Source organism: Rattus norvegicus, chromosome 2 (assembly GCF_021556685.1).
Source record: "Rattus norvegicus strain SHRSP/BbbUtx chromosome 2, alternate assembly SHRSP_T2T, whole genome shotgun sequence".
Classification (NCBI taxonomy): Eukaryota; Metazoa; Chordata; class Mammalia; order Rodentia; family Muridae; genus Rattus; species Rattus norvegicus.
In genome coordinates, this window is record NC_141535.1 from 175,226,660 (window position 1) to 175,245,584 (window position 18,925).

An 18,925-nucleotide genomic window follows, 5' to 3' on the forward strand; every position below is an offset into this window, starting at 1 on the left:
GAAATAACTACTATATTCTGCCAAAAACAAATGTTGCAAGTTTACTGGGACCCTCCTCTAACAGTGATGCGACCATGGTTTCTATCTTTAAAAGTGCTGTATGCCTGAGCTTGGGCTCAGAGCCACTCTTGATCACAGTCAAAAGTAAAGGACTCCTTTACTTTTAATTGTCTTTATCAATGGCTGTCTGTATCTTTCTTGAGTGGATTTATTAAAGCATGCAAGCTCCCAGTGTGTCTGCCTGGTGCCTGTCAGAGAAGGATGTTGGATTCCCTGGAATTGGCGTTACAGATGGTTGTGGTCCTGGTCCTCTGAGAGAGCATCAAGTTAGCTTAGCTGCTGAGTTCTCAGTTCACACAGAATTTACTATCGTTAATTGTAGACTTTGATGTGATCCCAGCATTTAGGAGGTAGAGGGAGGCTGATCTGTGTGAATTCAAGGCCCAGGGAGTTCCAGGACGGTCAAGGAAAAATTGAGAGAACTTGCCTCAAAATAAGGAAATTAACAAACTAAATAAAGCAGACCTTGGAAGTGCTAAGTACATTTAGAAATGAGTTTAGACCCATTGAATATTTGTTTTGTAGGGGCCAAAGAGTTCTGGATGTTTGGAGTGCTACTGGAAAATTTGGGTGGCTGGCTAGACATAACAGCAGCCTGGGTTCTCCCGTGTAGATGACCAGGCCTGCTGAGACTTCCTCTCCTCAGTCCTTCGTGCTGTGGGTGCTCTCTAATCACAAACCCAGTGTATGGACGAGCCATAGACAGAATAAAGCCTCTTTTTTAGATTGTAGGCAGTAGGTACTTTGAGTCCAGGGCCAGACCCTCTAGCACAGGTACTTCAAAGCCTCCAAGCCCTAGAGCTTATCGAACAAAGAAGGTGCCATGTTATTTTATTGGTCAGTTAATGCCCAGGAAGCCCCTTTACCCAGGAGCCCAGAGCATCTCGCTGCCTGGGAAGGCAGGTGAGGGGGGCTCAGCCCTCGTCTGTCCAGAGGGGACCCGCCACTCTGTCGCGCGTGGCAGGGCAATGCACTGCTACTTTTCGGCATAGCAGTAGGTCCCGTAGGCCGCCTGCTGGGGCCGGGGAAAGCCGAAGCTGCGCACCCCGGGGTCAGGGAGACCCCCGCAGCGCGGCCGCGGCGTGGTGATGGGGAAGCGAACGCTGCCGTCCGCCAGCCAGCCTCCGTCGCACCGATCCAGCCCCGAGAACTTCCAGGCGGCGTAGAGGTGCCCGACCTTGGCTACTACAGCTCCGCGCCGCCGGCAAGCCGCGTGGGCTTCGGACAACGTCAGCCGTCCAGGCACGAAGAAGACCTGGCCTAGGAATGTGAGCGGGTGAGCTGCGTCCAGAGCAGCTGGCCTGGGACAGGGACCTGGCCGCGGAGCTCCAGAAATGACAACACGAGAACCCCTCCCAGGACCGTGCGGAGGAAGGTTGTCTAGGACGCGATCGCCCTGACACCAGACCCCGCCCACACCCTTTCTCTCTGCCTGGCTTCTGACACTGGGCCCCGCCCCCGGCCCCGCCCCGTTCTTCCTCCAGGCCCGGCCCCTGACACTGGGAGCAAACTAGACCCTGCTCCGCCAACAAGTCGAGCTTCTGCCACCTCCTGGGTTCTTTCTCCCGGCCCGGGAGTCCTCTTTCCTGGCCCAGACACTGCACAGCCCTTCCTGAAGGCAGAGCCGCCTGCCAGCAGTTGGCTCACCTGCCAGGGCCGAGGTGAAGCAGAAGGCGTCGTAGCGGTCGCGGCTGCGGTCGCGGGGCCCGTAGCTGCGGATGCCTGGCCGCCCGTGGCCGCCGCATGGAGCCCGCGCGTTGAGCACAGGGTAGCGCACGGAGCCCTCGAGCAACCAACCGGCGTTGCACCAGTCCAGCCCCTCGGTCCACGCTGGCGGAGGAGAGGGTGGAGAGGACAGGAGTCACCGGCGCAAGCCAGACTCTAGCTCCCCGCAAGAGCGCCCGGGCCTATATGCAGCCGCGGGGCGGGGGGACGCCAGCCGGAAGGGAGGCCGCCGCTCACCCTGGTAGAGTTGGCTGTAAGTGGCCAGGCGTCCGTCCTGCTCCTCACACGCCCGCTTCGCCTCGAAGTAATTGAACTGGTAGCGGCCCCGGCTGGGTTGGTACGGAAACACCACACCTAGGGAGCGGAGAGCTTGGGCAGAGTAGCTGGGGAGAGCGGGGAGCGCAGGCAGGGGAGGCTGGCAGAGGTGAACTGCCCCATGCAGCTAGGGAACCTCAGTGCCCGCGCAGAAAAGCTCACCCTCCAGGCGCAGGGTCAGTGCCACGCTCTCGTCCTCGATGCCATTGATGAGCTCGCAGCGGTACCGACCCTCATCTTCCAGACGCACGTTCTTGATGATCAGGGAGGCGTCCAGCCGATGCCCTCTCCGCAAGCTGGCGCGCCCTCCCAGGAGCCCGTAGTCCCGGGCGTGCAGTCCGTTGGTGATGAGGATTAGCGTTTCCCGGAGCTCCCCGGGCTCCACTTTGCTCCAGCGTACTTTGTAGCTGGGAGGCGAGGTGCCCAGGACGCAGGGCAGTGTGGCCGTGGCCCCACGACGAGAGTGAATGACCTCGTGGATGGGGGGCAGGAGGTAGTGGGGACCCGGATGGGGGGCTGAGCAGAGGGGCCACAGTGGCAGGCTTCTTATCTTCCCTGCCCCAAGTGCCCACTCAGACCTAGTCCCCAGAGACTTTCCTCGGGCTCATTCTTACCTCTCCCCACTGATGCTCACTTCCTAGGTACTTTCAACAGCTGCCCTTTTTATTCCTCCATCCCTTGATCCCCTACCCCAGTGTCCTGGTTGGGGGCTGGGCTGGGGTCTTACCGGGGTTCCCCAGGGTTTTGTGAAAGACGGTGAAGGCCCAGGGGAGAAGGAGGCAGCAGAACGCAGGGAGAGGGATCCAGCTTGGCATGGTGATGTCAGCAAGCACTGTCTGCAGGGCACAGTTGATAGGCACGCCTTAGTACTAAAGGGAAGGATGGGGGCGGGGCAGAGATGAGGGTCGGCTTCCTGTTTGATGCCTGGAGGCATTTGTCAGCTTCGAGCCAACAAGCCAAAGGGCTGATGACAGGTCATCTTGGCCAGCAAGTCCTGACTTAGCATCTCCTCTCTGGGACCCCTCATTCCAGCTACTTCCCAGCCTTCTATTGGGATTTGAATCTTGCTATTCATATGCCAGCACCACCTTCTACCCGGGAGCTAAATTAAATAAGATTTCTCTTGCTTGAAAGAGTGGCACTCTCCCCAAACCCCCCCCCCCTCTCATGCCCCTCATAAAGTGGAACCTTCTTCACCCGCAAGGCTCCAGGATCCAGCCTCCCCTGCGGTCAATGCTGTCTCCCCTAACTGACCCCTGACTCTGTACTGGAGCCCAGGCACTCTGCATTTGAGAGACATCAAATTGGACCTGACCTCTGGAAAAACCTTCCCTATCTCCAGTCTGTCTCATATGAAGTCTCCTGGAGCAAATGAGGAACTTTTTCCTTACACCCTTATTATTGCCTAAACTCCCATACACATGCATGGGTAGGCTGTGTCACTTAGGGTTTTCCAGAAGTTACATTGCATGATGCCAGAAAGTTACAAGAACAGTGTAAACTGCAGCTGTCTGTCTGGGCTATGGAGTCTCCTCCCAACTGGACCCTGGTTTTGTTTTGTTTTGCTTTTTTTGTTTTGTTTTGGTTTGGTTTGGTTTGGTTTTGGTTTTGTTGTTTTAGTTTTTTTTTTGTTTGTTTGTATATTTTTGGTAGTTTCTATTCTTATCACCTTGAACTTTTTTTTTTTTAACCAACTGGTGGACCGATGACCCCTTGTTTTTATTTATAAACTGGGCTCTTCTATTGTACTAATTGCATAACCTTAAAGGAGTAGCTTGACCTCAGCCTCAGTGTCTTGGTTAGTAAAGTAATCATCTAGCATCCTGCCTGTGGTAGCTAGTCCTCATTGCCAACTGGAGAGGACTTAGAATTACTTAGTAGACTTTGAGGCAAACCTCTGGGCAGTCTGTGAGGAGGTAGTCAGAGAGAATTAGCAGGGGAGGGGGCCACTGAATGTGGGCAACACCACTCCATGGCAGGAGCACCAGACAAAATGAAACAGAAGGAGGAAATGGGTCAAGGTCCAGGATTCCCTTCTTGGTTCATGCCAGTGAGAACTGCTATTACACCATTCCTACAAGGAATTGTGAGCCAAAGCCAATCTTTCTTTAAGCTGTTTCTGATGAATATTTTGGACATAGGAACAATAAGCAAAACTAACACACTGTACTTCACAGTTGCAAGAATTAGCTGAATTAATCATGTATTTGTATAACACCCAAAACAGTGCCTGATGGGTAGTATGTGCTACGGAGTGCAGAGTAAGGCCAACCTGTGCGTGCAGTGCTATGAATTAAACATTAAGCAATTAGGGAAGAAGGGACAGTAAAGAAAGGTCTCGAAGAGTATCCAATGCACTGGGGCCTAAAAACTTGTAGCTAAAGAAATAGATCAGTTACATTAAGAACTTCTCTGGGGTTGGGGATTTAGCTCAGTGGTAGAGCGCTTGCCTAGGAAGCGCAAGGCCCTGGGTTCGGTCCCCAGCTCCGGAAAAAAAGAACCAAAAAAAAAAAAAAAAAAAAAAAAAAAAAGAACTTCCCTGCCAGGTGGTTGGTGGCACATGCCTTTAATCCCAGGACTTGGGAGGCAGAGGCAGGCAGTCAGCCTTGTCTACAGAGAGAATCCTAGTGCTATACAGAGAAGCCCTATCTCAAAAAACCAACTGACCAAACACAAACAAGAAAAAACAAAAAACAAATAAAACCCAAACAAATAAACAAACAACCCCTCACCTTTCCAATGGGGTTGGAAACACCAGAGTTTGGTGCCCAGCACCCATGCCAAGCCAGTCACAGTTCCAGAGAATTTGGCACCCTCTTCTGGACTCTGGGGGGCACCTACTTTCATAAGCAGACACCCCCACACACAGACACAGGTAATTAAAAAAATTCCAATAATGAAAATGCCGTAGTAGCACATGTCTTCAATCCCAGCATTCAGGAGGTAAAGGCAGGAGAATCTCTGTGAGTTTGAGGCCAGCCTGGTTTATATAGAGTTCTGTGACATCCAGGACTACACAGAGAGACCCTTTCTCAATTCAAAATAAAAGCGTGCGGGACAGGAGTCCATATGGGGCAACCTGGTAAGTTAGAGTGATCCTTATGTGTAAGAGCTGCCAAGATAGCTCAGCGTATAAAGATGAGTCTCACCAGGCCTGATGACCTGAGTTCATTTCCTAGGAACCCATATGCTTAAAGGAGAGAACCAACTCCCACAACTTGTCCTTTGACTCCATTCATGCAAGCACGGCACAAGCACACCATACATAAACACAAATAAAAATGCAATAAAGGGGTTGGGGATTTAGCTCAGTGGTAGAGTGCTTGCCTAGCAAACGCAAGGCCCTGGGTTCGGTCCCCAGCTCCGAAAAAGAGAAAAAGAAAAAAAAATGCAATAAAAATGGGTGGGGAGCGATCCAGGACAAACTACAACGGGCACATTCAAAGTCCAGTCTGACTTAGGCACCTTACCATATACTTCTATTCTGGCCCCTCTGGCTCTCCAGGGAGGCATTGATAAATGCCACAGGGACAGTCACAGAGCTATGAAAGGAGGATTGGCTGAAATTTGAATCCAGATTGGACCAGCTTGAGCTCTTGGTCATGGATCTAGAGTTCTGATTTCCAGAGAAATACACATGTAACATTTCTACACCCCTTGCAGAAAGAAACAAGGTAACCAACAGCCTACCTACCTGCAAGATGATCTCTCCTCAGAGGCAAAGGGAGCAGTGCTCAGCAGCTTCCTGTCCTGCAGAAGGAAGAAGTTGCAGTGGGGGTGCATTAGGGATCCCAGCGGTTCAAGGCACTGAGGCCTAGGTTCACACAGCGCACTAAGCCAGCTGTGACTGAATCCATGGCACTTGATGTTCTGGAGCCAGGGCAAGACTCCAATGGGATGGTGGAGAACAGACTAAAGCAATCCAGGCAATTACCTAAAAGAGTGTGGAGAGTGGGCCTTGCTACTTGTCCTGTCCTTAGACCCGGGGAGGGACAGATCGACTGTAAGTACAAGGGTGCTGGGCCAGGAGGGGTGGGGACCCAGCTCTGTATTTCCATATGGACCCCATCCAAACAGCAGAATTGCCCTTCCCCCCACAAAGCCCTCACCTGTGCCCTCTGTGCCAGGCCACATATGGCCTTTCGGAAGAGGCTCTCAAGATGGGAATCAGACTTTCAGGATGTCCGGCTGCTTCAGGACCCTGACCCTTTCTGTCTGTCTGTCCTTTTCTTTTCTGTCCACACCCTATTGGAAACACAATTTCCCATTGTCTTTGTCTTCTTCCCTATTGTTGGGTAACAGGGGCCCTTTATTCATCCCCTGGGCAATGGCATGGAAATGTCAACAGCTGGGGATGTGGGATGCAGGACAGGCTGGCACAAACCACCGGAAAAAGGCCTGGGTGGGTGATTGGCTTAGAGCAGAAACTGACATCCAGGAAGAGGATAGGAGAAGGCTGAAATGGGGCACCCTCCAAACTCCAGGATTATAAAAAGATGTGTGATGGAGAACCACCTCATCTGCAGGTCACGGGGGTGGGGGGGCAGCTAGGGTTGCTGCTGGAGAGGAAGAAATCACATGAAAATGTTTCTGTGTCTGGGATTGGACTCAGCAAGGAGGGACTATGGAAGTTCTCTCGCTATTTTTATTTTATTATTTTAGATGTATGAGTGTTGCTTTTAGATGTGTATGTTTGGGGTTGGGGATTTAGCTCAGTGGTAGAGCACTTGCCTAACAAGCACAAGGCCCTGGGTTCAGTCCTCAGCTCCGAGAAAAAAAAAAAGAAAGAAAAAGAAAAAAAAGAAAGAAAGAATAGATGTGTATGTTTGTGCACCATGTCTGTAATACCTAAGAAGGCCAGAAGAGGGCACAAGATACCGTGGAATGAAAGTTACAGACTCAGACCAGTAACTCAGGTGCTGAGAATGAAACCTGGGTCCTTTGAAAGAGCAACAAGAGCTCTTAACCCCTGAGCTCTCTCTCCAGCACCATGGGAACCTCTCTAACATAGTCATCTGATTTCACAGTTCCTCCTTCCTCTGCACCGATGTTTAAATTTTCAGGACTGGTGAAATGCTTGGTAGGTAAAAACCACATCCTGGCAACTGAATTCAATCACTAGACCCATAACGGAAAGAGAAGATGAATTCCCAAAAGTCATCCTCTGATCTTCATACCCAAACTGATCCTGCAGTCCCTCACACACAACAATAACATTTTAAAATTCTGGAGAGGCCAGAGATGTGGACCACCACTTGAAATGCTGAAGCAGGAGGATTGCCATGAGTTTGAGTCTGCCTTGGGCTACAGAGTGAAACTTTCCTCAAAGACTAATAAAAACAGGGCCAGAGAGGTTAAGAGTACTGGCTGTTTTCTAGAGGATCTGAGTTCAATTCCCAGTGCACACATAGCAGCTCACAGCTGTAACTCTAGGCCCAAGGGATCTGACACCCTCCTCTGGCCACAGCAGGCACTAGGCACATATATGGTGTGCATGCAGGAAGACATCCACACATATGAAATAAGATTATAAAAATAAATGTCTGAAGAGGAGAATCATTAGTGTCTCAGGTGGAAATTTATTTCTTCTGCAGCCTCCTTGGCCTCTCCTCATGCTGAAGTCCACTCCCACAGACCAAGTGAGAACTCATATGCACAGAGCTGAGGTGTACACCTGGCCTGGTTTATTCATGTGTGCACCATATAGACAGGTGACCATCAACGATTTAGAGTAACACTAAGGCTTTGGCTTCTATCAGTGCAGAGGACCTGCCGCCAAAACAATTATTTAGAAGCCTTCGAAGCTTCAAATTTTCTTCAAAGCTTCCTTCCTTCCTTCCTTCCTTCCTGCCTTCCTTCCTTCCTTCCTTCCTTTTTAAAGATTTTATTACTTTTAGCTGAGAATGGTGACTATGCCTTTAATCTCAGAACTTACCAAGTAGAAGTGGGTAGGAGTCTGAAGCCAGTCTGATCTACATAGCAAGTTCTAGGACAGACAAGGTTACATAGAGAGGCCCTGTCTCAGAAAAACGAAGCAAAACGAAATTTTGTTATTTTTTTAAAAAGATTTATTTATTTTATGTATATGAGTACACTGTTGCCTTCTTCAGACACACCAGAAGAGGGCATCAGATCCCATTACAGATGACAATGAGCCAGCACATGGGTGCTGGGAATTGAACTCATCATCTCTGGAAGAGCAGTCAGTGCTCTTAACCACCGAGCCAGTTCTCTGGCCCCTATTTGTTATTTTTAGTCATGCATGTGTCTGAGTCTGGACAAGTGCACGTGAGCTACTGAGAAAGCCAGAAATGTCAGGTCCCCCTAGACTAGAGTTATATGCATTATGACTCCCGGATGAGGGTCCTGGGACCTGAACTCAGATTCTCTGCATAAACAGTTCCGGCTTCCTACCACTGAGCCATGCATTTACCCCCTTCAGATGGCTCTGAGCCATCTTTTTCTTTGCTGCACAACCCCACCTGGTAGCTTCAGGATTCTAAACTTATCTAGTTTTAGCAGAGGGGAGCAGACACTGAAGAGATGAGAAGGACCGTGCTGTACACTAAGGCGGGGCTATGACTTAAGCTTTCCGACCTCTTGTTTGTATGCATTATGGGTCTCATTAAGTAGTCCCGACGACTGGCCTGGACTTGATATGTAGACCCAGGCTGGCCTCAGACTCACAGAGATCCACCTGTCTCAGCCTCCTGAGTGCTGGGATTAAAAGCAGTTGACCCCTTCCTCCACTCCCATCCCTTTAATGTGTATAGATTTTTTTTTTAACTTGTATGTGTGTTTGTGCATCGGATGCTTGCTTACTTCCTGCACAGGTCAGAAGGGGTCATCAGATCTCCTGGAACTGGAGTTACAAATAATTCTGAGTTTTCAAGTGGTTCTGGGAATCGAACTCAGGTCCTCTGAAGAGCAGCCAGGGCTCTGGACTACTGTTCTCTCTGTTCCTTCAATTTTTCTGCTAACCCTTCTGCTCTCCCTAAATCCGATGAACCCCCAGAATATCATTTGCACATATTTAACGGTGTTATACTCTTTAAGGCCAGGTTGACTGTCCTTTTCTAAGCAGCTACATCCCCCACCTCCCAATCCTGCAGCTAAGCCCTCCCCTCCTCCTGGGACTTACCCATCCCTTCCTAGTGAGAGAACAAACAGCCTTTGCTGTCTCAGGGTTCAGGACGGCCTGATCCCGTGCATCTGATTGGCTTCCTCCCAAGACAAACAGAGGAGAGAGGAGGGGCGAGTCTAGAGCGCTGGGGTCACTCCTCCTCTCTGGAGCTGGCTCATTCCTCTTCTCTAGTTGCACATTAAGTTTCTCCAGCATGAAGGCTGAGCTTGGCCAGTTCAGAACTACTCTAGCTGCAAGAGGAGGCTTCTGAGGAAGATTGAGGAAAGAACAAGCTGTGAACCGCCCGTGTGTGTACTCGAGGCTACTCCAGTTCCGGTTTCCAGCCCCTGTGAAGAGGAAGCAGGTAAGTGCTCCAGGGCTTAGTGTCTTCCCCAGAGAGGTTTGCTCTCAGTACTCAACTCCGTCTGCAGCTTCCAACTTAGTGGCCGTAGTAAAGCCAAGTTGTGGTCCCAGTTTACCACCAGATGGTCGAATAAGTTACTGGAAAGGCTGGCAGGATGCCGCTGCAGGGGTTAGAAGAGGGGTTCATATGATTGGCAGGGCTCCCATCCCTTTTAGTGACTTTTACAATGCTGCATCCAGGATCCTCTTTAGGCGGCTGGGTATTAGCACGCTAAGAGGCCAGCCCGAGAATGAGCCACGAGGACATCACTCGGGACGCTTTAAAAGTCTCCCTCCCGCCCCCATGAGTTAGGGTGAGGGTTCAAATAGGAAAATGAGAAGGGCAAAGGTGAGGGTCCTGGAACGGAGGGATTTGACGTTACTAATTAGCAATAGCCACACCTTCCCAGGTGGAAGGAAGAGGGAGGCAGGAAAGAGACTGGGAGATAAAACAGCCCTATATTAGCCTTCTGGTGCAATGATTGGAGACGACTGCCCTAGAGGACGACTGCAGCTCCTCTCGCTGCCCTTTCAGCCTAGAAGTCCTGACTGGGATTCACAACCTGTTCCCCTCTCTGATCTTGTTATTTGGGACCCCTGAGTAGGAGGTGTCCAAAACCTGCAGAGAATCTGGAACCCAAAGAAGGCTGTGGGAGGAAAGAACCCGGGCGCAGGAGATGCACCTTCTCACTCCAACCTAGACGAGACCAGAGGTCCAGGAGCTCTTCTCAGGGATGTGGAAGACTCATTGATTTTTGCTTATGAACGATCATGTCAACCCACCATCTGCTTGCAAATGTCAGCCCACTCTTAAGTCTTATTTTTACCCAACTGCCCCTGTAGATATTTTAAGATCTTGACCCCTCACTCTGTTAACCCATCTTGTTCTCCTGGACCTCAAAGCTCACTTGTTTCTGAAGCCTAGGCAGGCTTTAACCTCCAAATCCTCCTAGCTTGGTCTCCTGGGTAGTTGAAGTGTACTTGAGACACTATACACAGCCTCACCTTCTCAGACTTTGGCTGTCTTTCCTGTCTGTTGGTACACACACCCAAATTCACTGTGGTCAGTCTTAAACCCACGAGTGAGGTCTACAAGTGTGTTAGCAGAATGGTTAACAGAAACAAGCATGCCCCGTTTTACTACATTCTTCCAAACAGGAGAAACCAACCTCAGCAAACGGGACTGTTTATTTCAAAAACAAACGGTGAGGGGCAGTGGGCATGATGGCTTATTCTTGGTTGTCAACTTAGCGACATGTGGAATCAATTAACTAAAACCCAATACCTGAGCACACCCATGAGGGATTCTCTTGATCAGATGGGATAGGGAAGACCTGGCATTGTTCCTGGAGCATGAGACTGCGATGCCCAGGGTCAGTAAAGGGCTTGGAGGTGAAACACTGGGAGACAGTTTCAGGTAGCAGTGTCTGCTGTATTGCACATGAGCAGCCGTTATCATGTGGAAGCCTAGCTACTGTGATTAGCACATTACCTCAGCTTCGCCAGGGAGCACTTCATCACAGGGTCTCTAGCAGAAGCACATAAACAGGAGACCGGAGAGTGCAGACTCATCAGCAGGTCAGCCACCAGCTAGGGAGCTACTGCAGCATTCAGTGTTCTGAGTCCTGGGAATACCCAGGAGTGTGGACTGCCATGTGTCTTAGAAGCAGTGTGCTTGTAGTCCAACTCCCAGGACAGGTCTGCATTTTCTCCTACAAAGACCCACCCTAAATCTGGATCTTTTGAGATGGGAATATCTATCTTAAATCTGGACCACACCTCCTGGTGGCAGACTCTATAAAGGACACGGAAAAAGGAAGGTTTTGCTCTTTGCCTGGTTGCCCCTGCTCTTGCCTCATTGGTCTTAGAGCCTATGTATCCTGAAGACCAGCTGAGACCCTCAGGCTTGTGGACTGGACAAGTATTGGATTCTTGGACTTTACTTTGGAGACAGACGTTGTTGGACTAGCTGAACCACAGCCTGTAAGCCACTCCAATAAATCATATATGATTCATTCAATTTTGTTTCTCTAAAGAATCTTGACCAGTACAGTGGGAAATCGCTGTCTGAAGAGGGAAGGGGATACTTGGAGTTTATACAGTGGGGTTGGAGACTGGGAAGTTAAGGTAGCCCCTACTGGGGTTTCTGGAGTTGTTTGTTCATGCAAAGCCATTTGATCTTTAGAAACTGCCTTGCCCCGGCTACCAGGATGCAGCTGATAGTGTTTGGCTGAGCTAGGCAAAGGCAGTGAGGGGGACATAAGGACTTGGTCAGGGTCTTCCAGAGTTTATTCAGGTTTTATTCTAATGTACCTCAACAGTTTTCAGGGAGCCTCTTCCTGCTGATCATGGGTGGAGGTCTAGGGGTGGGAGAGTTCTTGTAGGCATAGTCTCAGTGATGAGGAGGGTGATTGTCAGGAGAGGTTGGGTCAGAGACTGTTGAAGAGGTGGGTCCTCTGGTCATTTAGCAGGAGGAGAGCTTTAACCTGATTAGCTGTAATGGATTATGCAATTGCCCTCATGCATTCCTGGAGAAAATTTTGAGAAATAATTGCTAATGGGCTGAGTACATGATTTGCTTACGGAGTGAAACTGAGAGACTGCCCAGGAAGGTGGGGGAGGGAAGAGGGATAGAGACGGGAGAGACAGAGGGAGTCTGTGGATGTGGTACACAGTTGATTCAAGGTGTGGTGGTTTGAATAAGAATCAACCAACAGGGGGCTGGGGATTTAGCTCAGTGGTAGAGCGCTTACCTAGGAAGCGCAAGGCCCTGGGTTCGGTCCCCAGCTCCGGAAAAAAAGAACAAAAAAAAAAAAAAAAAAAAAAAAAAAAAAAAAAATCAACCAACAGGCTCACACATTTAAATGGTTGGTCACCAGGGGGCGCACTGGTTGAGAAGGATTAGGAGGTGCGGCCTTGTTGGAGGAAGTTGATGGACCAACCCGATTTCATTTTAAGATTAGAAACTATCTTGTTACAAGGTCAAAATAAGTTCATTCCTATTTTCTGTAAAAACTTAAATTTGACCATGTCTTAACCCATTTTCTGGAATCTGACATAATTTTGAGATATTCTGCTAAGTTTCTTCATAACCAGAACCCCTGGAGGTCCCCAAGCCTTGTAGTGTTTGGCTATAAATGTTTTTTTTTTCCTACTGTGTTCAAGGCTCTTCTCTTAAACAAGGAGACAGTCTGTCTAATAGAAAATAAAGCTTGCCGGGTTGGGGATTTAGCTCAGTGGTAGAGCGCTTGCCTAGCAAGCTCAAGGCCCTGGGTTCAGTCCCCAGCTCCGAAAAAAAGAAAGAAAAAAAAAAAAAAAGAAAAGAAAATAAAGCTTGCTTAATTCAACCAAAAAAATTGGTCTTTACTCTCATTTGCTGGGATTAACGAAGTACGTCACTGGGGGTGAGCTTTGAGTTTTAAAAATCCCAAGATGGACTTAGGGACTCTCTGTCTTCCCGCTGCCTGCAGATCTGGATGGAGAAGTCTCAGCTCCTTCTCCAGCACCATGTCTGCCTGCATGGCACCGTGCTCCCTGCCATGATGGACTCAACCTCCAAAACTGTAAGCAAGCCCCGATCGCATGCTTTCTTTTATAAGAGTTGCTGTGGTCATGGTGTCTCTTCACAGCCATAGAACAGAGACTAAGACAGAAGTTGGTATTAGGGTCTGGAGTATTTATGTAACAGGCCTGACCGTGCTGCTTATTGGCAGAATGTGGACTTGGGGACAGTAGAAAGGACTTAATGGGCCATACTAGTAGGACCTCAGAAGACAGTGGAGCTAAATGCAATGCAGATTATGATGGCCCACCTCGAGACGTTTCAGAGGAAAAGAGTATTAGTAAGTGAGAGTGTTTTTGCATTTGGTGAAGAATGTGCTTTCTGACCTTGTTTTTTTTTTTTTTTTTAAAAATCTGCCTGAGTCTAACTTGAAGAGTTTGAACTAATGTCATTGACAGAAGAAGAGATTTCAAGACCTGATATTGTGTAGTTATTAGTGATCACTTGTGTGACGACCTATACAGTAGTGATAACTAAGACACAGAGTGACAGTGACTGGTCCATTGCCTGAACTGCTATACTGGAATGAGCCAGCAGGAGCACCAGCGGGCCAGGGAGCATCAAGGGAAAGGAAGAGGAGAAAATAGACACGAATGTACAGAACTGTGTCTGGCCTGGGTGAGCAGGCAGAAGGCCCACTGCAGCCCGAGTTCCTTAGCTCCAACCCGAAAAAGGCTCTGGGCTGTAGTAGGATCCCGAACACCCAGCTAATTAAGACTTTCTGTCATCTGTTGTTCTTTTTTTTACTTTTTATTTTATGCGCTTTGATATTTTGCCTGCATGAGTGTCTGTGTGAGTGTGTTAGATCTTGGAATTACAGACAGTTATAAGCTGTCACATGAGTGCTGAGATTTGAACCCAGGACCTCTGGAAGAGCAGTCAGTGCTCCTAACGGAGGAGCACCCTCTCCAGTCCCAGCTTTCTATTATCTTAACCCTATGTCTGAGCAGCCTTTTCTAGTGAATACCCCCCACAACACACGGGGAAATGAGACCTTCAGGTGTCTGACTGGATCTGGCTATAAGCAAAACCACAAAAACCTCCTCCTATCTATAAGAAAGATGAATTACTCCTCACGGCTCAAGTGACAGGGGAATGGATTCTCTCACTTAGTGGAGGATCTCAGAGTCTTCATCCACATCCTAAATGTCTCAAACAAGGGAAAAGCAAATAACAAGTACTCTGCCCACCCCTGTGTCTCCAGAACTGACATGTGGGGATGCTGTGCACAAAGGAACCTTGTACATAGGCCTGACTGGGATGGGACCTGAATGCTACTTAACTGGCTACACCCTTTACTCTGCTTTCAATTCTTCCTCTTAGCGCAGGCTAACTCCAGTGTCCACACCCTAGCCATCCATGGTTCCTTATTAAAGGAGGGTTTGTTTGTTTGTTTGTTTGTTTGTTTGTTTATGGCCTTTCAGACAGGGTTTCTCTGTGTAGCTGTGGCGTTCTCAGACTGAGATCTGCTTGCCTCTACCTCCTGAGTGCTGGAGTAAAGGCATGAATGCACCAGACTGTGGAAAGTTCCCATAATTCTCACCTGAGCAAGTCTTGCAGGCTCTGTGGAGAGTTCCAGGACTCTCAACTGAGCAAGGTTTGTGGGTGTGTGGAAAGCCCCCAGAACCAACTTCAGAATGAGACAGAGGGGTCCTCCCCTGAGCCTCTGAATACCTTGTCCCTACGTTTTGGCTGTGTTGATTGGAAATTGCCTCTTGTCTGAAGATCAGACTAAGTCAATGAAACAGACATGGGAGGAGAGGAATGTTAGATTTTTTTTTTTTAACTAAGGAAAGGAAAGCTGATGGCAGAGAGGGGAGGATCTTGAGAGGGACGAACAGGCAGGTCTACCCGTTAGGTGGTTTTGAAAGGGCTCAGCAACAGCGCTAGACAATCATGTTCACCAGAGCCCAAGCTGTCAGTGACCTTCAGAGACTTGAGACTACCAGGAAGGGTCCAAGGCTTGAACAAGATAAGAAAAAGGGTAGGGGGGGGGAGGTTAGGGGAAGGAGTGGCTACCTGGAAGACAGATGGCCCTGCAGAGCTCATTTGGGCCCCAAACTGGGTTAGAACACCAATGAAGTCCTCAGGGCCAGAGACCCCATCCATGGGATTTACATCAAAGTCCTCAGGTGCTAGGTAGACTGGTGCTGTTTCGACTGTATAGTGAGCTTGACTGGCATCTATACTCACAAGAGGAATGGGTCCCAAGAGTAGGCAAGAATGGTAAGAAAGACAAAAGGTCTCAGGAAGAGGGCTTGGAGAAGTCTGCTGGCAGTAGGGGTCCAGGTGCCCTCCTTGGACTTCTGGTGCAGTGCAATGTTGGACTGCTGGGGCAACTTAAAGAAACGGGAGGTAGAAAGAAGACAGTCCAACTTCAGCCGACTTAGTCAGGGCCAAGGGGAATATGTCTCTGCTCTTCCCCCACTGTACTTGCTGACTCCCCAGGTCCAAGAATCCCTGGGTTGACTCTGTAACTGTTGCCTCCTCTTTCACTATACCTGGCTGTTGGGGGAATTCCTGGCTGGGAAAACCATCTCCACTCCAAGTATAACTTAAGAAAGGTATATAATGTACCCTTCTTAATATGGGGGATGATTATCCACCCTTGAGACAGGCTTGACCTGCTTCCCTTGTATTGTTCTAGCATGGATGCCCTCTATGAACTGTTCCTTCGGCCTTAAAACTTTCAAGTAGCTCCTTAACACACAATCTGGCTTTTTAACAGTTTTTTGTTAGGATTTCTGGCTTCACACAAATCTTGGCACATTCATCTTCTGGGGACTTTCTGGAGCTATTTTGAGTTATTGACCTTCTGATTTAGCCAGCATCCCTGCAAGATGGGATGTTTTAGCCTTGGAGGTGCATATGGTGCCCTTGGAGGTCAGAAGATGGCCAGAAGAGGTTCTCTAGAAATGGATAGTTGATGAACTACCAAATGCATGCTGGGAATCAAATTCAGAACCCAGGTCCTCTGCAAGAGAGACAAGAGCACTTAACCCTGAGTCATCTCTCTAAACCCTCTTTCTATGCCCCTAACTTCTCTTGTTTTTTAAAGATATTACTATATAATTTTGACTGTTCTGGTACTCAATCTATAGATCAGCAGGCCCTGAACTCACACAGATCACAGAGATCTGCTTGTCTTTGCCTCCTGAATGCTGGGATTAAAGTCATGAACCACCATATCCAGCAGTTTCTTTTTTCTTTTTCTTCTCCTCTCCTCCCCTTCCCCCTCCTCCTCCTTCCTCCCCCCTCTCTTTCTCTCTTTTGAGACACAGTCCTCTCCTTACTTAGCCCAGGCTGACCTAGAGCTTGTAGCCATCCCCCTGTCCCAGTTTCCCAAGTCACAGGATTACAAGTGTGTCCCATCATGCCTGACTCCAGTAGAAGAGAAGGAAATTGAGTACCTATCTGTACAATCTCTCAGCAGTCCCTGTGACACCACAATAAAACCACAGTGTGTGACTGGGCTTGGTGGTGTGGGAAGGCGGAGGCAGAAGGATTGCTGCAAATTCAAGGCCAACCTGACCTACAAAGTAAGTTCTGGGCTACCCAGGACTATGTAGCAAAACTCTCAGAGAGCAACAAGGAATCCAATAGAGAGGCAAAACTGCAAGGATAAGGGCAGAAGGTTCCACACTTTAACAATTGAACTCTACTGGAGCCTGATCCATGATCCACCGTGGCTTTGGTTCTGCCCTTAAGACAAGTTTTCACATAGCAGGTCTTGAAACTGCTATATAGCTGAGTATGACTTTAAACTCATGATCCTTCTGGTTTCACCTCCCAGGTGCTATGAATACAGGCACACACACCATAACACACACCAAGCACTTGTGATTCCCTCTGCAAACACCCAGAAGCTGACATCTAAGGATGCACTGGCCTCGTCTATTCCTTTTGGGATTAGAGTTCATGGTCACCACAAGAGAGCATAGAAGCAAACAGGCAGGCTCAGCACTGGAGTAGTAGCCAAGAGCTCGATCCACAAGCACAAAGCAGAGAAGGAACTATTGGGAATGACATGGGCTTTTGAAACCTCAAAGTGGGGCTGGAGAGATGGCTCAGCGGTTAAGAGCACCCGACTGCTCTTTCAGAGGTCATGAGTTCAATTCCCAGCAACCACATGGTGGCTCACAACCATCTGTAAAGAGATCCGATGCCCTCTTCTGGTGTATCTGAAGACAGCTACAGTGTACTTATATATAATAAATAAATAAATCTTTAAAAAAAAAAAAAAAAAAGAAACCTCAAAGTGACACTGCTCCTCCATCAAGGCCATGGCTCCTAATCTTTCCCAACAGTGTTCCATCAACTGAAGGTCATGAGTTTAAACATAAGAGCCTAGCACCATTGGTGTTTAAACTACTACAGGAGTTGCCGTAAAAATGTATTGGCCAACAGGATAGTGAGAATGCTCCTGTCTGTGGTAGTTTGAATAGGTTTGGCCCCCCCACAGATTCATGTGCTTGAATGTTTGGCCCATAAGGAGTAATACTATTAGGAGGTGTGGCTTTGTTGGAGGAAGTGTGTCTCCTATGCTTAAGCTCTGGTTTAGTCTTTAGGTAGTGGCTTAGTCCCTGGAAGCTCTGGTTGCTTGGCATTGTTGTTCTCTCTCTCTCTTTCCTTCTTTCTTTTTTCCTTTCTGGCCAGTGTGGAATTCCAGCCTCCTTCTGGCTGCTTGCAGAAGACAGTCCCCTTCTGCTGCCTGTGGATCGAGATGTGGAACTCTCAGTTCTTCCACCACCATGCCTGCCTGCACGCTGCCATGCTGTCTGCCATGATGATAAGGGACCGAACCTCTGAAACTGTAAGCCAGCCCCAATTAAATGTTTTCCTTGTAAGAGTTGCCTTGGTCATGTTGTCTCTTCACAGCAATTAAGACACTCTCCTAATATGGACCTCACACAAATGGCACACAGATGTGACTAGATAACTTCTTTGTTACAAAAGAACTTCTATTCTCTTGGCAGGGTCAGGGTAGTAGAATGATTCTCAGAATTCACCCATTGTATCTCTCTCTCTCTCTTTTTTTTTTATTAACTTGAGTGTTTGTTATATACATTTCGAGTGTTATTCCCTTTCCCGGTTTCCGGGCAAACATCCCCCTCCCCCCTCCCCTTCTTTATGGGCGTTCCCCTCCCCATCCTCCCCCCCTTGCCGCCCTCCCCCCAACAATCTAGTTCACTGGGGGTTCAGTCTTAGCAGGACCCAGGGCTTCCCCTTCCACTGGTGATCTTACTAGGATATTTATTGCTACCTATGAGGTCAGAGTCCAGGGTCAGTCCATGTTTAGTCTTTAGGTAGTGGCTTAGTCCCTGGAAGCTCTGGTTGCTTGGCATTGTTGTTCTCTCTCTCTCTTTCCTTCTTTCTTTTTTCCTTTCTTTTTTTTTTTTCCGGAGCTGAGGACCGAACCCAGGGACTTGCGCTTTCTAGGCAAGCGCTCTACCACTGAGCTAAATCCCCAACCCCTTCCTTCTTTCTTTTTTAAAAGATTTATTTATTTGTTTTAGGTAACACTGCCAATGTCTTCAGACACACCAGAAGAGGGCATTGGATCCCATTACAGATGGTTGTGAGCCACCTTGTGGTTGCTGGGAATTGAATTCAGGACCTCTGGAAGAGAAGTCATTACTCTTAACTGCTGAGCCATCTCTCCAGCCTTGCATCTCTGTTTCTGCTGGCCTGTGTGGTACCCTTGAATCCTTTTAAGGATTCATTTCTGTGAGTGTGTG

General features: G+C 48.6%; 1 protein-coding gene and 1 long non-coding RNA gene across 3 annotated transcripts; one reads left to right on the plus strand and one right to left on the minus strand.

Moving 5' to 3' along the window:
• Positions 1–862: 862 nt before the first annotated feature.
• Hapln2 (hyaluronan and proteoglycan link protein 2) lies at positions 863–6,283 on the minus strand. 2 transcript variants are annotated; one of them, NM_022285.2, is made up of 7 exons: positions 6,210–6,283; positions 5,795–5,850; positions 2,828–2,969; positions 2,263–2,616; positions 2,023–2,139; positions 1,708–1,890; positions 863–1,320 (listed from the first exon to the last, which is right to left on the minus strand). In NM_022285.2, exons 3-7 carry the CDS (start codon positions 2,913–2,915, stop codon positions 1,037–1,039), a joined length of 1,026 nt encoding a protein of 341 aa, NP_071621.2. In that variant the 5' UTR covers positions 2,916–2,969; positions 5,795–5,850; positions 6,210–6,283; the 3' UTR covers positions 863–1,036. The 2 variants fall into 2 exon arrangements, with proteins under 2 accessions (NP_071621.2, XP_087488383.1); XM_087632257.1 differs by lacking the exons at positions 5,795–5,850; positions 6,210–6,283 and having other exon boundaries at positions 875–1,320; positions 2,263–2,655; positions 2,828–2,938.
• A 3,035-nt stretch (positions 6,284–9,318) lies between these two features.
• LOC147996342 (uncharacterized) lies at positions 9,319–18,914 on the plus strand. The gene is made up of 4 exons (XR_015676230.1): positions 9,319–9,587; positions 13,096–13,188; positions 17,878–18,000; positions 18,704–18,914. It is a non-coding gene; the product is annotated as an uncharacterized LOC147996342 (long non-coding RNA).
• The last annotated feature ends 11 nt before the right edge of the window (positions 18,915–18,925 follow it).

What these genes read in the sequence shown, in the direction of transcription:
- Hapln2 (XM_087632257.1), bottom strand. Translation starts at nt 2,915, where the DNA reads ATGCCAAGCTGGATCCCTCTCCCTGCGTTCTGCTGCCTCCTTCTCCCC. An exon ending in CAAAACCCTGGGGAACCCCG is followed by an intron (nt 2,656 to 2,827) that starts GTAAGACCCCAG and finishes CACTTGGGGCAG; the next exon opens with GGAAGATAAGAAGCCTGCCA. An exon ending in ACTGACCCTGCGCCTGGAGG is followed by an intron (nt 2,140 to 2,262) that starts GTGAGCTTTTCT and finishes TCCGCTCCCTAG; the next exon opens with GTGTGGTGTTTCCGTACCAA.